Source organism: Sapajus apella, unplaced genomic scaffold (assembly GCF_009761245.1).
Source record: "Sapajus apella isolate SASKATOON/1434 unplaced genomic scaffold, GSC_monkey_1.0 scaffold18, whole genome shotgun sequence".
NCBI classification, from domain to species: domain Eukaryota; kingdom Metazoa; phylum Chordata; class Mammalia; order Primates; family Cebidae; genus Sapajus; species Sapajus apella.
Window position 1 is genome coordinate 25,482,642 of NW_022436958.1, and position 22,119 is coordinate 25,504,760.

At 35.2% G+C, this 22,119-nt stretch overlaps 1 protein-coding gene across 20 annotated transcripts in view; it reads left to right on the top strand.

Annotated features, from left to right (window-relative positions):
• SLC4A10 (solute carrier family 4 member 10) overlaps positions 1 to 21,726 on the top strand; it is a 350,715-nt gene extending 328,989 nt beyond the window's left edge. For 9 of the 20 annotated variants that reach the window (XM_032286535.1, XM_032286537.1, XM_032286544.1 and 6 more), the window contains 5 exons: positions 885 to 1,058; positions 1,787 to 1,909; positions 10,795 to 10,862; positions 13,292 to 13,408; positions 19,634 to 21,726. In XM_032286535.1, coding sequence (XP_032142426.1) covers positions 885 to 1,058; positions 1,787 to 1,909; positions 10,795 to 10,862; positions 13,292 to 13,408; positions 19,634 to 19,700 — 549 coding nt within the window. In that variant the 3' untranslated portion in view covers positions 19,701 to 21,726. Of the gene's footprint in view, positions 1 to 884; positions 1,059 to 1,786; positions 1,910 to 10,794; positions 10,863 to 13,291; positions 13,409 to 14,269; positions 14,309 to 19,633 lie in introns of all 20 variants that reach the window. The other 11 variants (XM_032286538.1, XM_032286548.1, XM_032286541.1 and 8 more) reach the window with 4 other exon arrangements.
• The last annotated feature ends 393 nt before the right edge of the window (positions 21,727 to 22,119 follow it).

The following is a 22,119-nucleotide window of genomic DNA, read 5'->3' on the forward strand; positions in this document are numbered from 1 at the left end:
TTGATTAAAAAAAGTCCTCAAAGTCAAAGCTGTAACATAATAGTATACAGCACTATAACAATAGTTTTATGTAATATTATGTACTTTTTTTGGCAAGATTGAAACAAATAACATGGATTGAGATGAAAATAATTTTAATAAAATACAGTTGATAATATATAAATGACTTGACAGTGCTGTATATAAAGTTAATCAAGAAATTAAACAAAATTTGCTCTGGAACATACTTTAACAAAAATTTATCTAGGTTAAATTTTTATGGTTAAGATGTTTGTGTTCATAAAGACAGTATCTAAACTTTTGTTGGGGTTTAAAGAGGCAAAGTCCAAAGAGCAAAGTCAAAATAAGGAGGTTAAAATACTGTACTTAGCAACTGGTTAAGGGTCTAGAACTCAGGAGAGAGCTAAGGCAAAGTTGTAGGTCTGGGAATTATTAGCAAGTACGTGAAAGTCAAAGCCACAGGTATGGATGAACTATTCCAGGAGAAAAGAAGACAGAGAATGAGGGTCCAGGAAGCCCAATATTGAGGGACTAATAAAGGAAGAGATTGTGATATGACGATGAAAAAGAAGATGGTGATTATGTTTTGCTTCACAGGGCTCACTCTTCAAGGTAGCAATATTTAACACTGGCTTTCTGTTTTTAAATTCTTCTAAATGGTAAATGTCTCCATATTCAAGAAAATGTGGTCTATTATTAAACTGAAATTGTAGTGTCTCTGAGGGTAAGCATAAAAATCCCATTGTCTTGATGCCCAGATATCAGCTTAGTGTGATCCAGGTATGTCATTTAACCTAAAATTTTGGACCATATTAAATATTAACTTCTCCTACTTCTATTGTTGTCTTACACCTAAAAACAATTTAGTCTGTTTAATCTTTTAGTTCTTTGATAGGATAAAGCTCTTCTGGATGCCTGCAAAACATCAACCAGATTTCATATACCTAAGGCACGTACCGCTTCGAAAAGTGCATCTCTTCACAATTATTCAGATGAGTTGCCTTGGCCTTTTGTGGATAATAAAAGTTTCCAGAGCTGCTATTGTCTTTCCCATGATGGTATGAAACTTCTGTCAACTCTTTTTCTCTTTCTCTGATTTGTTAGTCTCTTAGGAAACATAAATACATGAACTGAAATTGGAACAACAGAGTTATTTTAAACAATTATTGAAAAATATAAGTTTTGGCACCAAAAGTAGTAAGAATGCCTATGAATTTCACTGATTCCTATTAGTTTTGTCTCTATCACTCTGAATGTTTGTGGTAGTCTGAATTAATTGAAGCTCAATGGAAAAATGCAGACTTCTAAAATTTAACATTAAAGATACTGACAAATATGAAAAATTAGGAGGATTTAAAAAATAACATTGTATTAAATGTTTCAGGCAAGTCTCAAATATTCAAAAACTATAGTAAATTTTAATGACTAAATAATTTTTAATTATTAGTATAGATAAGAATGTTCTAGTGTTCATTTAATAAAGTATAAACTATTAACTACATGTATTTAAGGAGACATAGTCAATTACATTTTATAACTTTTTAAAAAATAGCTTATTTAATTGACTTTTATATTGGGTAAAATCATAGTCATTATTGTGGGAATGTAGTCAGCAAAGAAAATGAAGGAAGCAGAAGACTAGACAATGTTTTATACATATATGGATTTAATTTTTACTTTAATCTCAGGTCTAATAGAAATTGTTTCTACCCAAAGCCATACAGGCAAATCTATACCTCTTGTTTTAATTTTTTTCAATTTTAAACTAGTTTATTATTTACTTCAGGTGTTGGCCCTGGTATTTGTAAGAAAGTTGATGGACTTGTTGTTCACGAAGCGGGAACTCAGCTGGTTGGATGATTTAATGCCGGAGAGTAAGAAAAAGAAACTGGAAGATGCTGAAAAAGAAGTAAGAGCAAAATCAGTGTTTTATAACGAATGAAAAAAGGAACATAGTCATATTTCTTTGCAAAACTAAATTATTATTTTTATCTTTAGACAGTTGTCTTCAGATAGTGATCACTAACAACCACAGGTAGACTAGTTTGGAAATTTAATGATTAAAATAATGAAGATTTGAACAAAGAGAGAATGAAGATCTTACAGGAGGAAAACAAACCCTAATGAAATATAGAAATACTTTATACTTAAATATCTTCCAAATTGTAAGGCTCATTTTTCTGATTCCTCCCCCATGAATGGCATAAACTTGCTGTTACTTATTTCCAAATTATCATCATGCAGTGATTTTTTTTTTTGTTATATATATGAAAACCAAAAGAAGAAACATTATTACTGTTGGTATTTTCCTAGGGCACAGAGTCTTATTAAAATATTCTAATGAATAATTATTCCTAAAATAGATGAAATGTTTACTAGAAAAAATGTTGATCTGATTTGCTTTCAAAGTGATTTAAGATTGAGTAGTTGTTTGAGAAACTTCTGGAATTTAATTATTTTTATGGGCTACTTATTTATCCTATTCTAGAGTATAAACGAGGGAGAAATGACTAGTGTTACATTTAGCAGAATGATTGAGCCTTATAACGTAAAACACAAAAACAAAATTTCCAAGTAAATAGAAATGAAATTGAAATAAAGTATTTGATGAGAATTGTGCTATTTTTCTTGCTTCTATAAGTAGTCAGTAAATGTATTATTCAACTTCCTATTTTCTCAAACTGTAGATACAGTTCCTATTTCCTTTGGGGAATTCATTTGGAAATGTTTTGGAGGTCTTAGTCATTTAATGAGGTCAGATCAGCCCACAAATCTAATGAGGTTTTTTTTCTCAGAAATTTCTACCAATATGGCTACATGTGTGATTGGTAATTCCCTTACTCTCCATGATGTTCTATCACTGAAAATGGATTCCAACAGATAGAGATTCATCATGATGATATGTCTTAATTCTGTCTGAATATTTTAATTTTCCCAAATATAGAAGGCAATACTTAGAATCATATTTTGAGTAATATTAATATTAACACTAAAAATCATTTTATAAAAGTGTCATTATTTATTTTTCTGTTTCATATATTCTTATTGAAATATTAGAGCTTTTTAAAAAAATAATAATTTGGGCTGGACACGGTGGCTCATGCCTGTAATACCAGCACTTTAGGAGGCTGAGGTGGGCGGATCACAAGGTCAGGAGATCAAGACCATCCTGGCCAAAATGGTGAAACCACGTCTCTTCTACAAATACAAAAATAGCTGGGTGTGGTGGTGCATGTCTGTAGTCCCAGCTAATCAGGAGGCTGAGGCAGGTGAATCGCTTGAACCCAGTAGGCGGAGGTTGCAGTGAGTTGTGATGGTGCCACTGTACTCCAGCCTGGCGACAGAGTGAGACTTCATCTCAAAAATTAATAATAATAATAACACTTTGACTAGGTTATTTTGATAGTCTCTATTTCTTTTTAGAGTTAGTAAAAGTTTGCTTTCATCCTCAGGTACGATTTAAGAAAAATATGGTATAATTTGGCACAAGTTAAATTTAAATAAGACACTAGGACACAGAAATTCTAAAGCCCTAAGTTATCCATATTTGATGTAAATAAAATTATTGAGATCAAACACTACATCCAAGAAGGTTTAAATTGATTTAATTTTGATTACAAAGCGCCTGGTTATGAGCTTTGCTCCCAGTCTTTTTGATAATTTCAGTACAGCAGACCCTCCAATAATACAGTATTGTTAAAATGTTGGTAAGAAAAAAAAATGCCTGGCCAGGGCCACTGTCTGTATGGAGTTTGAACATTCTCCTCATATCTGTGTGGGTTTTCTCTGGACACTTTAGTTTCCTCCCACATCCCAAAAATGTGCCCATTAGGTTCATTGGCATGTCTATATTGGCTCAATGTGAGTGAATGTGGGTGTGTGTGTGAGTGTGTGCTGTGAAGGTATAGTGTCTTGGCCAGTCTTAGTTCTCATCTTGTACCCTGAGCTGCCAAGATAGGCTCCAGCCACCCTCGACCTTGAACTGGAATAAGTGGGTTGGAAAAGGAATGAATAAATGAATACAAATCACTGTAAAATAAAAATTCATCAAGTATATAATAATCACACAAATGTACAACAACAATTTGTTATGAAAATGTTCCGTGAATCCAGCCATATTTGCTATTGTTTTTGAACTGCTTTGTGGTGGGTTGTGCTCCTTACAATTTTCACTTTGCAAACATTTATTCCTTGATTTGACTCACCCTCACTGACCTCAGTCACTCACTGACTCACCAGAAATTTGGTAATTCATTATCTTACTTGCTTTATTAATTTTTCTTACATGTTTGTATAGCTCACATTTATTTCAATGTTTAATATTAAACATACTTTGAGTCTTTAGTTAAAAATTTGGTGATGTTTTTGTGACCAGAAATATGCCATAAGAATTCAACTCTTGTTTATATCAATTAGCCTATGGTAAAATTGGTTTTATTTCTTCTTTACTTAATGTCACAGTTTCCAAGAACCTATAACAACTTTATGTGAGCACCTACTGTACTATTAATTATACTCAAGCAGTAACTTACATATGTAATTTTGCTTTATTTTTCTGCTTTTTTTGCTAACTGTCTTTACTGCTTCTGGAAAAAAAAAAAAAAAATGAACGTAGCCCCAGACATATAATCATCTCTTTCACAGTATTCTCCTTAGATCATACTCATACCATGAAATGTTCTTGCCCTTTAGAAGTTCACAAAATGAAAAATAATATGTAATCTATTATGTAATGTTTAATATATTTCTGACTGTGATTCAAAGAAAATTTCAGATTCTCCTTTTAGTTTTCTGTGAAATAGAAGAGAACAAGTTTGATAATTATGAATTTATTAGAATTTGCCATTCCCACTGCCCAGAACCACTCACATAGCTATGCATGTATGGTACTTATATGTGTTTGTACCATATGCCCATTTTAGAATTTATGAATCTCATAGGGTAGAGACCATATGTAATGAGTTTCTAATCTTTTTATATTATGTACCCACTGTACTTTAACGAGTGTTTACTATTCTCTGGTTATGAAGATAAAGATTTTGGAAGTAACTAAATATTACTAAATTTCCTAGAAATCATGCTTTCTGAAAAGATACAAAAATAGATTAAAGATTTACTGGGGCAATTTTCCTGCTAAATCCTTCATATCCAAGTTAGAGGGAAAAGCCTCGCAGTACATTTAACTAGGCAGGTGTGTAGATCCTTAACATCTCAAATGGATTAGTATGATGATTACTTTAATGTGATCCTCAATACAGGGAAATAAACAAGAAAACCAATAATACAGTCAAGAAATAATCTATAATTGAACAATAAAATATAGCTCTGACTAATACAAACACAGCTTAATTCTGCATCGAACAGGAGAGAGAAAAGGAAGTTTAAAAGGTTCACTTTCTAGCTTAGAATTAGTATTAAAAGAGTATGGTCAGTAAAGACAGTAGGAAGATTTTGGAATAGTTACACTAATAGTTAAATTCCTGGTTGATTTTCTGCTTGTTTGCCCAGATCTTGGTATTCTATTTTCTTGAGGCTTATAGACTCAGTGGAAGGATGTGATCTTACAGTGGCGTCTTACTAAGGCCCAGTCTTATAAGAGATTGTGTGTTAAGGTGCTGAACGGACAAGTTCTCCAGAAATGTTGCATTTCTGCAATTGCTCAAATTAATTGAGTAATTTTGATCATGATCTGGCAAGATGGTAAATAGCAGAAATGTCTCAGCTCCCTGAGACTTGAATTTAAAGTAGATTCACCTCTTGTCCTTTTGATGATAGATAGAAGCTTGTACCTGTAGCCTCCAGGGTTTTCCTATCAGTAGCCCATTTCTGGTCTTATAGCACTGAGAAAACATTCATTTGACCTTAAAATTCAATAATGAGTTAAGCAGAATAAATAGCTACACAGGCCAGTCCAAGGTCGCAGAGCTTCTGTTCCAAATTTTCATGTACTTCATGCATATGCATATGCATATGCTTCAGTTTTTAGAAAGAAAGGATTATAATCAGGGTAGAAATGAATATTGGAACCCTGACATTTTGCACATTGCTCTGTGTAAAGGGAAGACTGCAGAATCAAATTCTGGATGTCCAAATGTGCTCAGAGTACCAACATGCCTTCCTTCCTACTTAAATATTCTCTAGGCCATTGTACACATTTGACAAAAGGCTACTTACTGTTAAATGCAGAAAATCCCAGCAGAATGTTTGCTCCTGAGCAAGGGGAAAGGGGGTTAGTGTTGGATAAATCCTAGAAATTCTACTCTGTGGAAGTGATCATGATAGTGATACTTCTTGATTTACTGTGGGTTCACTCTAACATATACACTATAGAAGAAAGCAAAAAGAGGGCAAATGGGACACTGTGATTCCAAAGCAGGATCATGAAAAAGGCCAAGAAAACATAAAAGCAATCTAAAAACCCGTGCAACTAAACAAATTACAGAGATGTCTTACTGCTAAGATAGGTCAGATTTGGTTATGGATTTGGGAAGCATGGCCAAATTATTACTCAGACATATGTCATTTCTAGTTAAATCTTAGGGTGGGGAAAGCATATTCTTCTTCCTTAAGCCATTGTTGCCCAAAGTATGTTTCCAGAATCACTACCGCATTAACCAACACCTGGCAACCTAGAATGCAAATTATTGGACCCTGCTTCAGACCTATTGAATCAAAACTCAGGGAATGGGGCCAACCATCTCTGTTAACAAGACCTCTGGGTGATTCTGATGCTAAAGTTTGAGATAAGTCCTTTCCTAAAACCACAGAATCAAATATAATCTTCTAAATACAAAGGTACTCTATTGGAGTTTTTTACTTGTAATAATTTACATAATGACTTAGAGACACAGAATCAAATATTCTGTTGAGAACAAATATTACATTTATTTATTGATAGGAACTCTGTATGAACCCTCCATTTTTTTCTTTTCCGCTTTCATTGTTGAGTAGTTTTATGTATTGGCTCTTCTGCCCATTGGAAACCATAAGTGATATCTATTATAAATGTAAAATTTACAGTTTTCAAAGATTATGTATTTATGTAATGTTTGCAGCATTATCTATTGTATTAGCAGTTGAGGAAGAAAATGGTTTGACACTTCTACGTTTTGTAGACTTTGTTTTCCTCTTTGGAAAAATAAAAGGTTTGAGCTACACTTCTAAAGAATCTTCCGTTTCTTGAGATGTGAATTCTAAAATGCTGAATATTTTCCCTCTGTAATACTCTAAGTATATTTGTGAATATTGATCTCTGCTGATTGTTTTTACTTGAAGATATTTGAGGGCTCCTACTTAGATGCACACTTTGCCTGAAAATGGATGTAATTATAAATGTAATCTGTTTCACTAAAAGTAATTAAAGGAAAACCACCTTTGTTATTTGTTAGGTTTCATGATAGATGAATCATAAATTTTATGCTATCATGAAATACAATTCAAATTCATGATGTAGTTTAATATGTAACATCCTATTATCAAAATACACCTGGATTTGACTTTGATTTATCTCTTTAACCTCTACTCAGCACAGACTTTTAGCTCCAGCCAAACTAGTTGTTCACTGACTTGCAAACACATCTTATTTATTCCTCATTTTTATGGTTGGCCTACATTGTTTCTTCCTACCTAGAGTTTCTTTCTTGCTACAACCTCGACTTTGGTACTTTTCATGACTATCCCTTACATCTTTTGAGAGTCAAGTTTATAGCTTTCTTTTCATTGTTGTATACCCAGTATCTAGCAGACTACCTCTCATTTAATGGATTAATTAATAGCCCCTGGATTATCCTTCTTTTTACTATGTTCATAGCACATAATACATGCTCAATAAATATTGAGTGTTCTGGAGTAGATTTGTTTTTCTAAGCCTCAGTTATCTTGCCCTGTGCTGGACATAGCATTAATTATCCTTCACTTGTTTTATATCTGAAAAGTGCTTTGGCTATCTTAATTAAAAGGTGGCATTAAAATCATAGCATAAACATCCCTCTAGTTAAATTGGTGAATTCTCTCAAAGGTTCTTGGGTAAACTTTCATCATCACCCCTTTAACATCTTCCTCATGTTGTAGAACCCAGCATGCTTTTAATGGATCCTGTGTAAATTAAGAGCTGAATGGGACTCATTTTAAGGTACTTTTCTGACGTCTAAGCTGGCGACTACTCATTTAGCTTTATGCTCTCACTGCCTCTTTCTTTTCTGATCTGATTCAGATAACCTAGGTTGTGGCTGTCGTGACAGCTACTGCCTGATTTGACTGCTCCTCCTCAGAAAGCCTCAATTTTTGGCTTTCTCGCAGTGCTGCCGGGATGCAGCCGGCCCTCCATCCCCGCGCTCCGGGGCCCACCCAGCTTCCTTCTGGCACTGAAGGCAGCGGCTGCTCTGCCACCCTTCTCTTCAGATAAGCATGGCTTGGAAAAGCTATCTTTAGAGGTGATGAGTTTTTGTTTGGATAGAATTATGACTAGTATAAAGCCCACACATGCTAACAAGCCACAGAGTGCAAAATAATTATTGAAAGCAATTTGAGAGAAAAGTGGAAAATCATCTGAAGAAAAAACAAAATTGTTCCCAGAGCTTTGGTCCAATTTTTTGCTGTTAGATTGAATCTTGAGCATTCATTTTCTGCTGCCAGGTAACCTAAGCACTGACGGCACTGTTCTTCTCTTCATCTTTTTTGCATTTTACTCTTTCTTAAGCCATTCTACCTTGCTTCCTGACATTTTACTCTTGATTAACCAGAAATGATACCATATACCAGGCTTAACCTTTCAGTGGGCAACCGAGGAAAGAACTGCATCTTTCTCCTATCTTGTCTTTACTTATGTAGCCTTTGGTATCACTGAGTGTCTACTTTTTATGTCCCTCCATGTACCTTAAGGTAACCTTATAGACAAAGGAACCTTTTCTACCTGAAATGATATATATGCTCTGCCCATGCCCACCAGAATGTGCCTACAATATATATTATGTATGTAATATATTCCATATATTATGGCTAACTTAGTTGTAAGGGAAGCCTCAATCTAGGCTGCACATCAGCTCTGCTGAAATGCTTGAATGGATAATTTTAAACCAATGGTAATCTCCATTCACCTTGACGTAGTTCTAATAATGTGGCTGTCGTGCTTTCATTTTCTTGAAATATTCTTCAAGAAAACTTTTTCCTTGAAGAACAGCAAAGAGAGAGAATAAAATTAGTTGCTGGGATGCAAAAGGGTAACACACATGCCATTAGCTTCACAGAGTACAAATACAACATAGGTTTCTGGGGAAAGCTTCTAAGCAGGGAAGTAGCAGAGCTCATGCAGTCTCTGGCCTCTCCATTATCCCACACAGCATAGGATGGGCATAGAGATTCTGTGCCCTACCAGAGAGGGGCTTTCCATGGCTAGCATGTTGGGAGAGTACTCCAAGAAAGAAATAAGACCTGCTCACACATTTAATTGTATATTCATAGGTTAGCTTAAGAGGCACTAGAAAACACTTTTTTCTTCAGGTAACAAGAAATATGGCATGGTATATTCAGACTATGGGATATCCAAGGGGCAGGCCAAGATCTGATTGCCAAGGACACTCAGAACAGTCTTGTGTGCCAGGAATAATAAAATCAGTGAAAGGTCAAAGTGTCCCTGGAAGCTGGTTCAGGCCAGCTTAACTCTGCTAAGCTACTGAAAGAAGAAATAAACCTTCAGGGTCATCCTTATTTTTTTCATCAGTTTCCATTTGGGAAGGGGGTCAACTAGTTTTTATGTTTACACATCTTAAAATTCAATTTCTGGAGTTAGAACCAATAATGCTAACATTTTTAAATGTCGTGAAATGATTCTTTGAACTGGCTCATTTTTTAAATAAATGCATTAAATAAGAGCTATAATCTATGGATAACTTTTTATGGTTCATGGAAAAAGTTTGATGATAACATTTGAAAACTAAACCAGAGTTTTTTCAGTATGGTAGCCATAAGACCATCTTCATCCCAAAGGTTTAGTTTTAAAATGCCATATATGAAGAAATGCATATATGAATATATAAATCATTTTCACCCTTTGAGGAAATGTGGTATATTGTCATTATGAGAAGACATTTGAGGCATAAAACAAAAGCCTAAAACACATCCAAATAGAGTCAAGCCTTCCATTTCCTCCTCTATCAAGGCACATCTGTGTATTGATCCATATAGGAAGGTAATGTCTTCTACTGTCTCCTTTCAACTCTCTAGAGTAGTAGTTCTTTAAATATGGTCAACAGACCAGCATAATCAACATCACCTGAAAACTTGTTAGAGCTAGAATTTCTTATGCCCTCTCTATTCCAGACGTATGGAACTTCTGGGTGATATTGCTAACAAGCCCACCAGGGGATTCCAATGTAAACTGAAGTTTGAGAACCACTGTTCTGAGTACACCCCTCATCCCCTCCTCATAGAGCATTCTGGAATTATAATTTCACCTTTATAACAATAAAACTGATGATATCACCCATACTTTTCTTTCTTATAAAATTTAAATTAATTTTTTAAATGTGCTTGGAAATTAACATATTTTTATTGAGTGACATGAAGGAGATTATTGTTAGCATTTAAATTACTTTGTGTTATGAGACTCTCATTAATTACTTATGTTCTTGGTAGCTGATACTTTATTGAAAGGACCTGTGCTAACATTAATAAATGCAAACAGAGTGGAAGGTCTTGAGGTTAATGAGATAATGAAACATTAATCTGTGTTTCTTCTTTAATGTAAAATGGAGACTCATCAGGTTCATTTTATATACTTTACATTTGTCTTTTCAGGAAGAACAAAGTATGCTAGCTATGGAAGATGAGGGCACAGTACAACTCCCATTGGAAGGGCACTATCGGTAAGGCATAAATTTAAAAACACATCAATTTAAGTAATTACATGCATTCTCTATACTCTATTTAAGAATTTCATACTGTGTAGATCCCAGAGAGGTTTCTTGAAGTTGTATTAGAGTAGAAAGAACTGAGTTAGATAACCTGGGTCCTACTACTAAGTTTTGCCAGTAATAGCTGTGTGACTATAATTAGATAGCATTAAATGAAGTGAAGCAGGAAGCTGTTGTTGGAAGTCTTTCTTTTTCCTATTTTATAATGTTTATGAAAGATCCCTTTCATATTCTCAGAAAGTAGCACCAGAAGACAGATCAAGGTTTATTTTTGGTATAAATGAGCTAGGTATTCACCAAGTTGATCACAGATAAATGTTTTAACTGGGAATTTTCCCCTAAGAAAAGGAATTTCCTAAGAGATAGCCTATTTCTTAAGTTAAAGGATTCAGTCATATCAGCCATTTTATGAAATATTTATGCAATTCTCCAAAATTTTTTAATCTTCTTTATATACAAAGACATAGCAAAAGAAAGCAAACTACTGAAGTTAGAATGAAAACATTTGCAAGAATTTGGCCCAAAATTCTCCCTTCTCAATCTCTTCTCTGTCTTCCTTTCAATATAGTTTAGTTTAAATAGTTTTCTTGTACAATTGTATGTATCAATTAGTACCCAATTTCATAGTCTCAGATTCTTTATGAATAATTTAAGGTTATGCCAATAAAAAAGCAGAAAAGATGTTTTTTCTGAGAAGGGAATTTGTCATAGTGTTTGAAACCAAAATAGGAGAGAATTTTCTGGGTCTTCAGGGTCTGACTTTAAAATCATATTCTCTAGAATTTAAAAAATATATAATTATATCCCACTTAAGAGGGAGCACAAGTATAAGATGTTTTATCTTTTTTTCTTTTATACAACATTTAAATTTTAAAATCTTGTTGATTGTTTAGTTGAACCAGCATATTCCGAAGTATATTTGGTAGAAACCTAGTCTCACGTGGTACCACTCTCAAAAGGGCTGTGTGGTTAAATAAGTTTTAAAAAATGTTTCATACTGCATTCCAGTTTGGAGATTCACAATGCTTATTAGCATATTAAACAATCTAAATAGTACTGCATTAAAAATATAGCTTTGTTTAATCAAGTATTTTAAAAAATATTTTGCTCACAAGACTTTTCCTCACATAATATCATGAAAAATGTCTATTCCACATGATGCTTTCTTTAAGAAAGTAGTCAATCTGTTGCTTTGAGTTACCAGGAAACTATCTTTCTAGGAAGACCAAAATAGCTGGAGGGTTAAGAGGAAATGAAGAACACATTTCCAGATTGGGCAAGAGAGGGAGACCCAAGGATTTGTTCCTTTTAAGAGTTACATTTGTTTCTCTCTTGTGACCTATCACCAATCGGGGTTATATGAAAAAGTGAACAAAGAAGGAGAAGGGTAGCTCCATGTGAAGGGACATGATGAGCAGAGGGAAGAGCAAGGACAAGGCCCCCACACAGCACCATGCACGTTGTGGTCCAGAACAGTCAGGAGGCTGCTGCATTGGGGCTGGGAAGGAGTGAGCAGGGATGCAGTGACAGGAGGTGAAATCAGAGTGAGGTGGGGACAGAGCCTTTAGGCCATTATAAGAACTTGGCATGGACTCTGAGTGAGTGGGAGCCACTGCAAGGCATGAACAAAGGAGGTAAGTGATCTGGATGTTATGAGGTACCGGGCAAGAGTTTAAGCAATGGACTTGCAGAACCCAATCTCTGTAATTTGAAATGAACCAAAAATACCACAGGTCAAATCAGTATCTATATAACTAGGATCTTTTCTTTAGATCTTTTTACTTTTCAAAGATTGTTTTCAATAATTGAGAGAAATATTTAATACTTCTTCATTCTTAATTATCAAAAATAGTATACAACAGACAAAATGGGGTATACATACAATGGAACATTATTCAGGTTTAAAAGGGAGGAAATTCTGACATATGACATGGATGAACTTTGAGGATATTATACTAAATGAAATAAGCCAGTCACACAAAGACAAATAGTGTATGATTCTACTTATATGAGATACTTAGGGTGGTCGGAATCCTAGAGACAGAAAGTGGAATGGTGGTTGCCAGGGACTGGGAGGAAGAGAAAATGGAGAGTTATGGTTTAGCGGGTATGGAGTTCCAGTTTTATAGTTTAAAAAGTGTCCTGGAAATGGATAGTGGTGATGGTTGCACAACATTATGAATGTATTTAATAACCCTGAACTGTACACTTAAAAATAGTTAAGGTAGTACATTTTATGCTATGTGTATTTTACCACAATTTAAAAATTGGGAAAAATACTCTCCATAAATATATGATTGTCCTATATGTAGTTTCTGTCATTGAAAAACTGCAGTACTCATTTAATGTTTATTATTTCATGTGGGGACACTCCTGTCTAGAGATGATCCATCTGTGATCAATATTTCTGATGAAATGTCAAAGGCTGCCTTGTGGAGGAACCTTCTGATTACTGCCGATAACTCAAAAGATAAGGAGTCAAGCTTTCCTTCTAAAAGGTTTGGATTTTAAAATAATAAGAATTTATACTAATTCCAGTTGTTTGTTGACATAAACCATAAGCAAAAGAATAATACTGGTTTCCATCAAATTTAGATCTAAATATTCCAGAAAATTCTTTCTGAAAGTGGATAGAAATTATTTCAAATATTGACATATTTTTCAACATCCTCCTTTCAAATTAAAAGCTTACTCCAAAGCTATTAAAGTGTTGGGGGAAGTATGTTAGAAATGAGTCACAAAGCATAACATTTTTGGACATTCATCTTGGCCTACTATTTTTCAGCGTGATTTTATTTTACTCCCTCATCACCCACTTCCCCCAGAACCCCTTTAGATGTCTAACCACATTTTACACTCCCTTATTTTCCCTTTTTTAGATTGATATGCATTGTGTATATTTTATATTTATATTTTATAAATATGCATAAGTATTTATATTTAGTATAGCTCTAGTCCCTGATTCCAACCCCTTGAAAGTCTTCCCTAAACTTCTTATCTCAAAACATTCAGCTCCTGAAAGTACTATCCATTCTTTCTTCTCTGTATGTAACATCTCCAGTATTGTGGATGGTAGTTTTAAGTGCATGCTGGGGGAAGAGTGTGTCCCTAAATCAACAGTCATCATGGGATTTCCAATAGAATTTTTCAGAATTTATAAATAAGAGTTCAAATCACCCAGTCTTCTTAGATGCTGATCTGAAGGAAAAGGAATTCCTATGTTATGCTAATATATCTTTTTGTTAGAGAGTGATTGAGGGATTTGGGACAGTATTTACTATAATTATTAAGTTCCTTTATTTTCATAACCTTAAATTAACTTTTTCTACTTAATTTTTATATTACATTTTTGTCATAAGCTCCCCTTCCTAATCACTCTAGAAGCTGATTCCCCAAAGGTAAGACCCTCTCCCTCAAACCTGTTCCTTGGTTGCATTTCCTTATGTTAAATGGTGTCTTCTAGAAACCTGGTTAGTCTATGTCCTCTGTGTGAGTTTTGGGGAGGCAAAAGGCATGGAGAGTGTTTGGCTCAGATCCAGTAACATACTGAGTTTCATGGCATTTCTGTAACAACTCAGCTCTTTAAGTGAGTCTGAAACTTGAGTAAACTTTATTCCTTTCTTGATTTATACAAATGCATCATGTATAAATCAACAAGTTTCACAGAACTGTAATTAGCAATGGCATCAAATTTCTGAATAGGGAAAATTAAATTTGTCCCTTTAAGAAATTGAAAAGCTGGCTGGGTGCAGTGGCTCATGCCTGTAATCCCAGCATTTTGGGATGCCAAGGTGGGCAGATCTCTTGAGGTCAGGAGTTCAAGACATGTTTGGCCAACATGGTGAAACCCTGTCTCTACTAAAAATACAAAAAAATTAGCCAGCCATGGTGGGGGATGCCTGTAATCCCAGTTACTTGGGAGGCTGAGGCAGAAGGATCTCTTGAGCCTAGAAGGCAGAGGTTACAGTGAGCTGAGATTGTGCCACTGCACTCCAGCCTGGGACTCTGTCTTAAAAAAAATGAAAGAAAGAAAAGAAAGAAATCGCAAAGCTGAGAGCCTCAGCTCTCATTATGTACCACCATGCATCCAAACCGGCAAGCTGTATCTCACTTCATGAGACATCAATGGAAACATGGACTAGAGAAAGAAGCTACATTAGACTTGGAGAATATATCTCTTGTTGCTGGTTTTTGTCACCCCAAAATCGCATGCTGCTTCAGTGTCATCTCTATACCAAACAGCATAAACAAGACAAGACAAAAAAACAGGTGCACAGAATCTTCATCCCAGAAGCTGGGAATTAGTTCTCTCTCTCTCTCAACCACCTTCAATATTTACTACAAATGAAGATAATATATTAATACATTACTCAATGGGCTCCCTTTCAAAGACTTTGGGTTGATGTTTTCTGTCTTTTAATAGTACTTTAAAACTTTCATGTATTTCCTTGCTTGGCTCAGGACAAAATAACATTTTATTCTAAAGCAAGCTTTAACTTTCTTTCTGAAAGATCCCTGTTACAGCCTGATGAATACTTCTCATAGGGAATTATGAGAAGAGCAGTTTCTCAAGCCCATTGACATGTGTACTTGTGAACCCTTTCACATAAAAGCATGACATTTCTCTGATTTTTTAAAAATGTTATATCCAGTTTTATGAGCTCAAAATTACATGCAATTGTTGCTCAGTATGTGGATAATTTGAAACAATCAAACCTGTAAAATTTTTTCTTCCTGTATGATATGGATTCAAAGTCCAAACTCTTCCTCTGTTTTTCTTTGGTTCAAGCAAGTCTTGTGACATGATATTTTAACTATTCCTTAAAGTCAAGTGATACATTTCACCAGAAAAATCTTTTTGTTTTAAAAATATGTATCTAGATGACTTCAGACAGTAGTTGAATCTAGTGAATAACATAAGGTGTTTTAAAGCAGGTCCAATTTTCAGTAGATTATCCTTTATATCTAGATATAACCACGTGTTTCTTATTCTTTAAATGTATTTTCACTGACATGAGGTTCAAACAATTGTGGAATGAAAGTTTATCCAGGTTTCAGCTTTCCTTACCTTTTGATGTGATAACATCTGTGGTTTTCCATGTGGGAACCATCTCTTGGTTGGTAGAAAGGGTAGGGTTTACAGAATTCTAAAACTACTGATACCAAGAAAGTTCCCAAAGCCACTGCTTTTTCATGGTATCTGTTGAAGATTTTAAAGCATGATGACCAGAAACTGTGAAAATTTAGTACCTGGTAGAGTATCCATTGGCAAAAGAGGCCTAAAGACCAGATATAGACCCTAGTAAGGATCTATATCTCTTGAGTCCTGAGCTGGCTTCCATGCTGCCTTTGACACCACCCATCCTGAGTTACTTTCCATCCCATCCTGTGCTATAATATGTGTCAGAGACGCCTAGAAACCCTTTTTTCTTCCATGGAATTTGGAATAGAAGTTATATTTTCTCAATTATATCGTTCACTTTTTGTTGTCAAAAATATTTTATCAGTTTAACTGACAGTAGAATCTAAGAACTAACTGCAGATTCTATCTTATCTGGAGGATGTCTAATTTTGATCTTGATGTCATACATACATGCGACAAGAGCCTCTGCAGCTTATTACATGGGCTGGTGAAAACAGGGCTCATTAACAACCATATCCTATCAGAATAGGTTAGCACTGCTATGTTTTATAAAATTGATACCCAAGATCAGTGTGTCTGGAGAAGGTCCCTGGCAATGTTAGGAAAAGCGGCACTTAGCTTTGCTTTGGTCACAGAGGCTAGGCTCTGGGACTACTCACCATCCCCCAACACCCACCCCTGTACTCTCCACCACCTTTTTCTGTTCTGGATTCTCTTTCTTTGCTGTGATTGCCTAAGCTTAGGCTCTCTCATAACTTCTTGGAAATATTATTCATAAAAACGACTTTAGGCTGAGTGCAGTGGCTCACACCTGTAATCTCAGCACTTGGGGAGTCTGAGGCAAGTGGACTACTTGTGGCCAGGAGTTCAAGACCAGCCTGGCCAACATGGCGAAACCCCATCTCTACTAAAAATACAAAAATTAGCCAGGTGTGGTGGCACACACCTGTAATCCCAGCTACTCAGGAGGCTGAGGCAGGAGAATCACTTGAACCCAGGAGGCAGAGGTTGCAGTGAGTCAAGATGATGCCACTGCACTCCAGCCTAGGCGACAGAGCAAGACAACATCTCAAAAAAAAAAAAAAAAAAAAAAAAAAAAAAGAAGCCCTCCACTGTTTTAGTGCCATTAAGAAGTAGTAGTTTCATAGTTTGCTTAGCAGCATGACAGTACCAGGTCACTTTTTGCCTTCTCTTGAAATATTGCTTCCTTATATTTTAAATTTTTACTTTTCAAGGGCAGGGACACTCTTATTTTTCTTATATTTCCAGGTCATTATGGAGTCGTGGCACATAATAGATAATGTAGTATATGTTTATTACAATGACAGATAACAGATACATAATACATATTTGTTACAGTGAAAGCTTAAAATTGATTGGCCTCCACAAAAGCAACAAGGAATTCAGAACAATAGCTCCCAGAGGTCTTGAGCTCGTTATAAAATTTCTGCTTCATAGTTTGCTGAAATCTAATCTGATACCAAAACTATGGTTATGATGAAGAAGGGAAAAAAACCTAGTCGTTTAATGGGTTATTGTTTTGTAACCAAACAACCAAAGCAGGGAATCAGGAGGAAGCACATCTGTGGATCAAGTTGATATTATGAGTGTTTTTATTTACGGCTTGGTGACTATTGGTGGCACTGGGAACACATTCATTTATCACAGGTTATGGAACACCTCCTATGTTTCAAAGCATTGTGCACACAGCATTTATGCATATGTAGAGACCAGTATGTCTCTGTCTTACAATCTTTTGCAGTTAGGATCTGTTATTCTATCTTTCAAAAGAGTTCACTGGAATTGGAAATACCAGCCTCTGAATTCTGGAATTCAAGCTATCAGAGAACCTAGAGGCCATCTAGTCTAAAACCAATTTTCTAGATAAAGAAACCAGGTCTCAGAGAGATTAAACAACTAGTCCAAGGTAGTGCAGCTCATTCTGAGCTTCTGAAGACTGAACCCAGATCTTCCAGCACCAAGCCCAGTGCTGCCCTTTTTCATTGACTTTGTTTGGCAAAAGAGACTGCGAGGCAGGTAGAGCTTAAGGAAAAGTTAATTTGGAAAGCAGGAGAGCAGACACTTGTCATATAAAAGGAACTTAAAGTAGAAGAAAGTGAGTCATACAGATAGAGGAGTTAAAAATACGAGTTAAGGCTCTCAACACATCATGTGCACACTGTCATCTTTTCTCATGGAAGGAGAAAAGAAAAGGGAGAAAAGTTGCTTTGCTCTGACCTGTAAGTAGTATGTGCTGAGAAGTGTGGCAGGCACAAACCCGGGCGCCATAGACACGCGCTCACACCAGCTCTCAGAGCTGGCAGCGTGCCACAGATGGCAGAAGCTCCGGCACTTCTTACCTGATGGTGCCGGGTGGTGGTGACAACTGAGAAGGGCTGTTTCTAGCTTGAATTGGAGGAAAAACAATTTAAAAAACACACTCTTAGAATGTGTCTAAGTTATTGACCATTTAGAAAGCTGTACAGGAGGCCCCATAGAAAAATGGAGTTTTATTACTTTATTACTTGGAGAAGAGTTATAAAACCAAGGGTGTCTCCATCATTAAGTGTTTCATAAATTTATATTAAGGGCTGAAGTTAACAGTAAAAATGTGTGGATTCTTCCAGCTTAGGGCCTCTGTAGCTGGCTGTGGGCTGCCCTGAGTGTCAGCAGTGTGGAGAGTCACATAGAAGCCTTAGTTAAAGAGGGTTTTTCCATGTGCTGCAAGTATCAGGGAGAAAGCATTTCTGGCCCCTCAGGAACCTGGTGTGAGCTTCATCCCTCTAATGACATTATTTGAATTTTCCATGAAAACTGTCAGCATGAGAGTAAGAAAAGTGTACAATGGAAAAATATTGAAACAAATAGACAAAAATGGTAGAGTCACATGACCAATTTGCTCCTTGGTAAAGTTAATGATAGGGTGAGTTTAAACAGAAGCCACTTGGGAATGAGTTTATCTGAGAAGGAATGAGGTGAAGCATCATTCCTCTGATGTACAGGGTAAGGTTCTGTCTGTAAAGAGACAGCACAGGTGTCTGGAGAGCAGCATGCATGGCAGCCTGTCCACCAGACCAGTGGAGGTGTCTGTCTGACCTGGCCAAAGTGTAGTCTTCATCAAAGGCCAAGATCCAGTCCATGCACAAGGGAGGAGCCATTTGCAGCAGAGTTCAGAAATGCCTCCTGTGACATCTTGTTTGTGTCATTTACTGGAGTTGGCATTGTCTTAAGATGGGGGCATGGCTGACATTTTCAACAATGATCAGTGAGTCACTTGCCCAAATGAGGACCATGATATTAATCTTGCATGTTTTTGGAACTGTTTAAAAAAATGGCTGATTTTTGCTGTGTAGTGTCTGTTTTTGAATTTTCCCCTCTCTGCAGTTTTTGGTTTCTGTCTCACTGAGTGCAGAGGATTTGAATTGTTGCTGTCTACCTGTGCTTTGCAGCATGAGAGAGCAATGCCTAAGGGCTCTTGTGGTGCTTTGGGGTTGACCGGTTTTATGTCTGAGCAAGCAGATCTCGTAGTAGCCATGCTGGATTGCAGTAACAAATGTCTGCTTTTTTTTCCCTCCTGTAGCATTGAAAGCCGAAAAGAGAAGAAAGCTGACTCAGGGAAAGGTGTTGACAGGGAGACTTGTCTATGATTTGATCTTCAATTTATTTTTTACATATATATGAGAAGAGTGTCACAATTATTAATAAAACTGCTTTGATCATGTATTGTAAATTCTGTCTCTCAACCCAAATCCACCTTCATACTGTAAGTAGTGCAATACTTGTTCCATTTCTGTGTTTAAACTTCTGAGCAGTGAGACACCATTGTGAGCAGATACAATAGCCAATGCAAGAATATACGTGTTCCTTGGTGTATGTTAGACATTTGCAAACTGGATTCTGATTGTCAGTTTTTGAGAGCAATAGCTTCCTTAAAGAGACAAGTCATATTTACCTACTTAGTATTTTCCTACTTTAGTGACCTGAAGATGCCTGATAATTTCATTCAAAAGAATTTTTGAAAGGTAGTCTTACTTCTATTTAGTTTTTATAGCTTAGCGTTAGTGACTTATTTCAAAAGACCCAAATCAAAAATTAGTTTGAAAGCATTTTTTAATAATTGTATTTATGCATTTCCTTGATTTAATATGATACATTTAATACTTAACAATTTCTATGTAACTAAAACTTAAAGTCATTTGAAAAAATATATAGAAATCTATTTACAACTTCTTAAAAATAATCAGACATAATGCAGAGTTAAGAAGTATTTGCTTAAAATTCAAGTTGTGACTACATGATCAAATATTAGGCTTATATGAAATGCTTTAGGAAAACTTTGTTACGGTTTTGTGGGATTTTTCAATATAAACCTTTATCAGAAATTCGCTGTTTCTCTCCCACTGACAACAGATGTTTTCCAAATAAACATATTCTATACATACTTGTGGAATGCCACATGGTGAATCATTGTATGTGAAATTCCACTCCTGTACAGTTACTCTGTGGCTAATGGTCATGCACTGCTTAATGCTGGTCCTGAATTATGTTCTCATGTTAGACCAACAGCTCTCCAATTGTCATTTTTTTCTGCAGAATTCTTTTTTCCACTTTTAAATTAAATGCATGTTGTGGAAAAACAATCTTTTAAAAGAAAATTGCAGATTCCATTTGAGAAGGTTCTGTAGATATTTCAGTCTGTATAAAATAATACATCTTTACTAAACTTATGTAAGGAGAGAGCAAGTTAAGAAGCTTTGGCCATTACTAAAAATACAGTATTTCATTTTACTTTCGATGAATGTGAAGTTAATAAACCTAAATCTCATAATGCTCTTGGTTCCTAAGTATGAGTGGCAATCATCAACTTTGTAATACTTAAATATTCAATTTTACAGTAATTCAGAGCCCTGTGGCTTTTACAGACTGTTAATTCTGTACTCTGCGTAGAAGTACAAGTGAAAAGTGAAGAAAAGTTCCTCTTGTGATTAATCTAATGAGGGGAAATAAAATCAACAAAGCTTCCATTAAGTTCTACATTTTGATACCTTTTAAAAATTACCCTTACAATTCTTTAAGGAGCTCCCCTTTTTATGGAACATGAGCCTAAAAATTATAGAAAGAATTTTAAGTTAATAAAGTTTGTATTTATAACTGCTGAAAAATACAGAAACTTTCTGTTCCAAATATGTTACCTTTGTGTATTTTATAATACAGATACTACATTGTAAACATTTCCACTATTTTATGATTTAGCCAGTCATTCCCCAAAGCAGACTCTTAGTGTTTTAATATATTAACAACTGTTCCGTTAAAAATGATCATAGTGAAATTAAATCTTCACATGATCACTTATTTGAATAAGCAATCATATCCAATGAAATTCTGTATTTCTGAGTATTTTTATAGTCATTTGTTCTTGTGTGAATTTTAATGTTATCCCTATGTTCATCCTACTATTTTGAAATCTTATAAAATATAAGAGAAATGTAGTATTATATATTTACTTCTAATTTCAGATTCCTGGTCAAAATTACTGAATATCTTGAATGTAATTTAGTGCAAAGTTTAAGTAACATGTAAATGTGACTAGGACATTGTGTTTTTCACAATTAAGAAATGTTATGTGGAAATAAATATTTATCCTAACTAATTTCCTTGCACATTTTAAATTGTAATACAAAGTGTCTTGTCTTTTTTCTTTAATTAGTAAATCAGTGTAAAACACAAATTTAGACACCCCCAAAGTTAAGAACTCTTGGTGATATAAACAATTTAGGAGTATGTTTTAAGAATAAACAATTTGAACTTTATGAACAGAAGATTATGAGAACTGTGTAGGGATATATTTACTCATTTTTCCAGAATTGGGTGCAGATGACATTGTTTCTCATGCTAGTAAAAACCTCCAAGGTCATTAGTAATATTCCTTATTATTAGAACTCTATTTAGACTTTCGTTTTTAACTTCCGTGGGGAAAGCATTTCCTAAAATTTGTCTTCTCTCTGTTTGTTACAAAAGTCAGATGGGACCATTATTCTTTTGTAGCCATCTGGCAGTGTGTTGTGG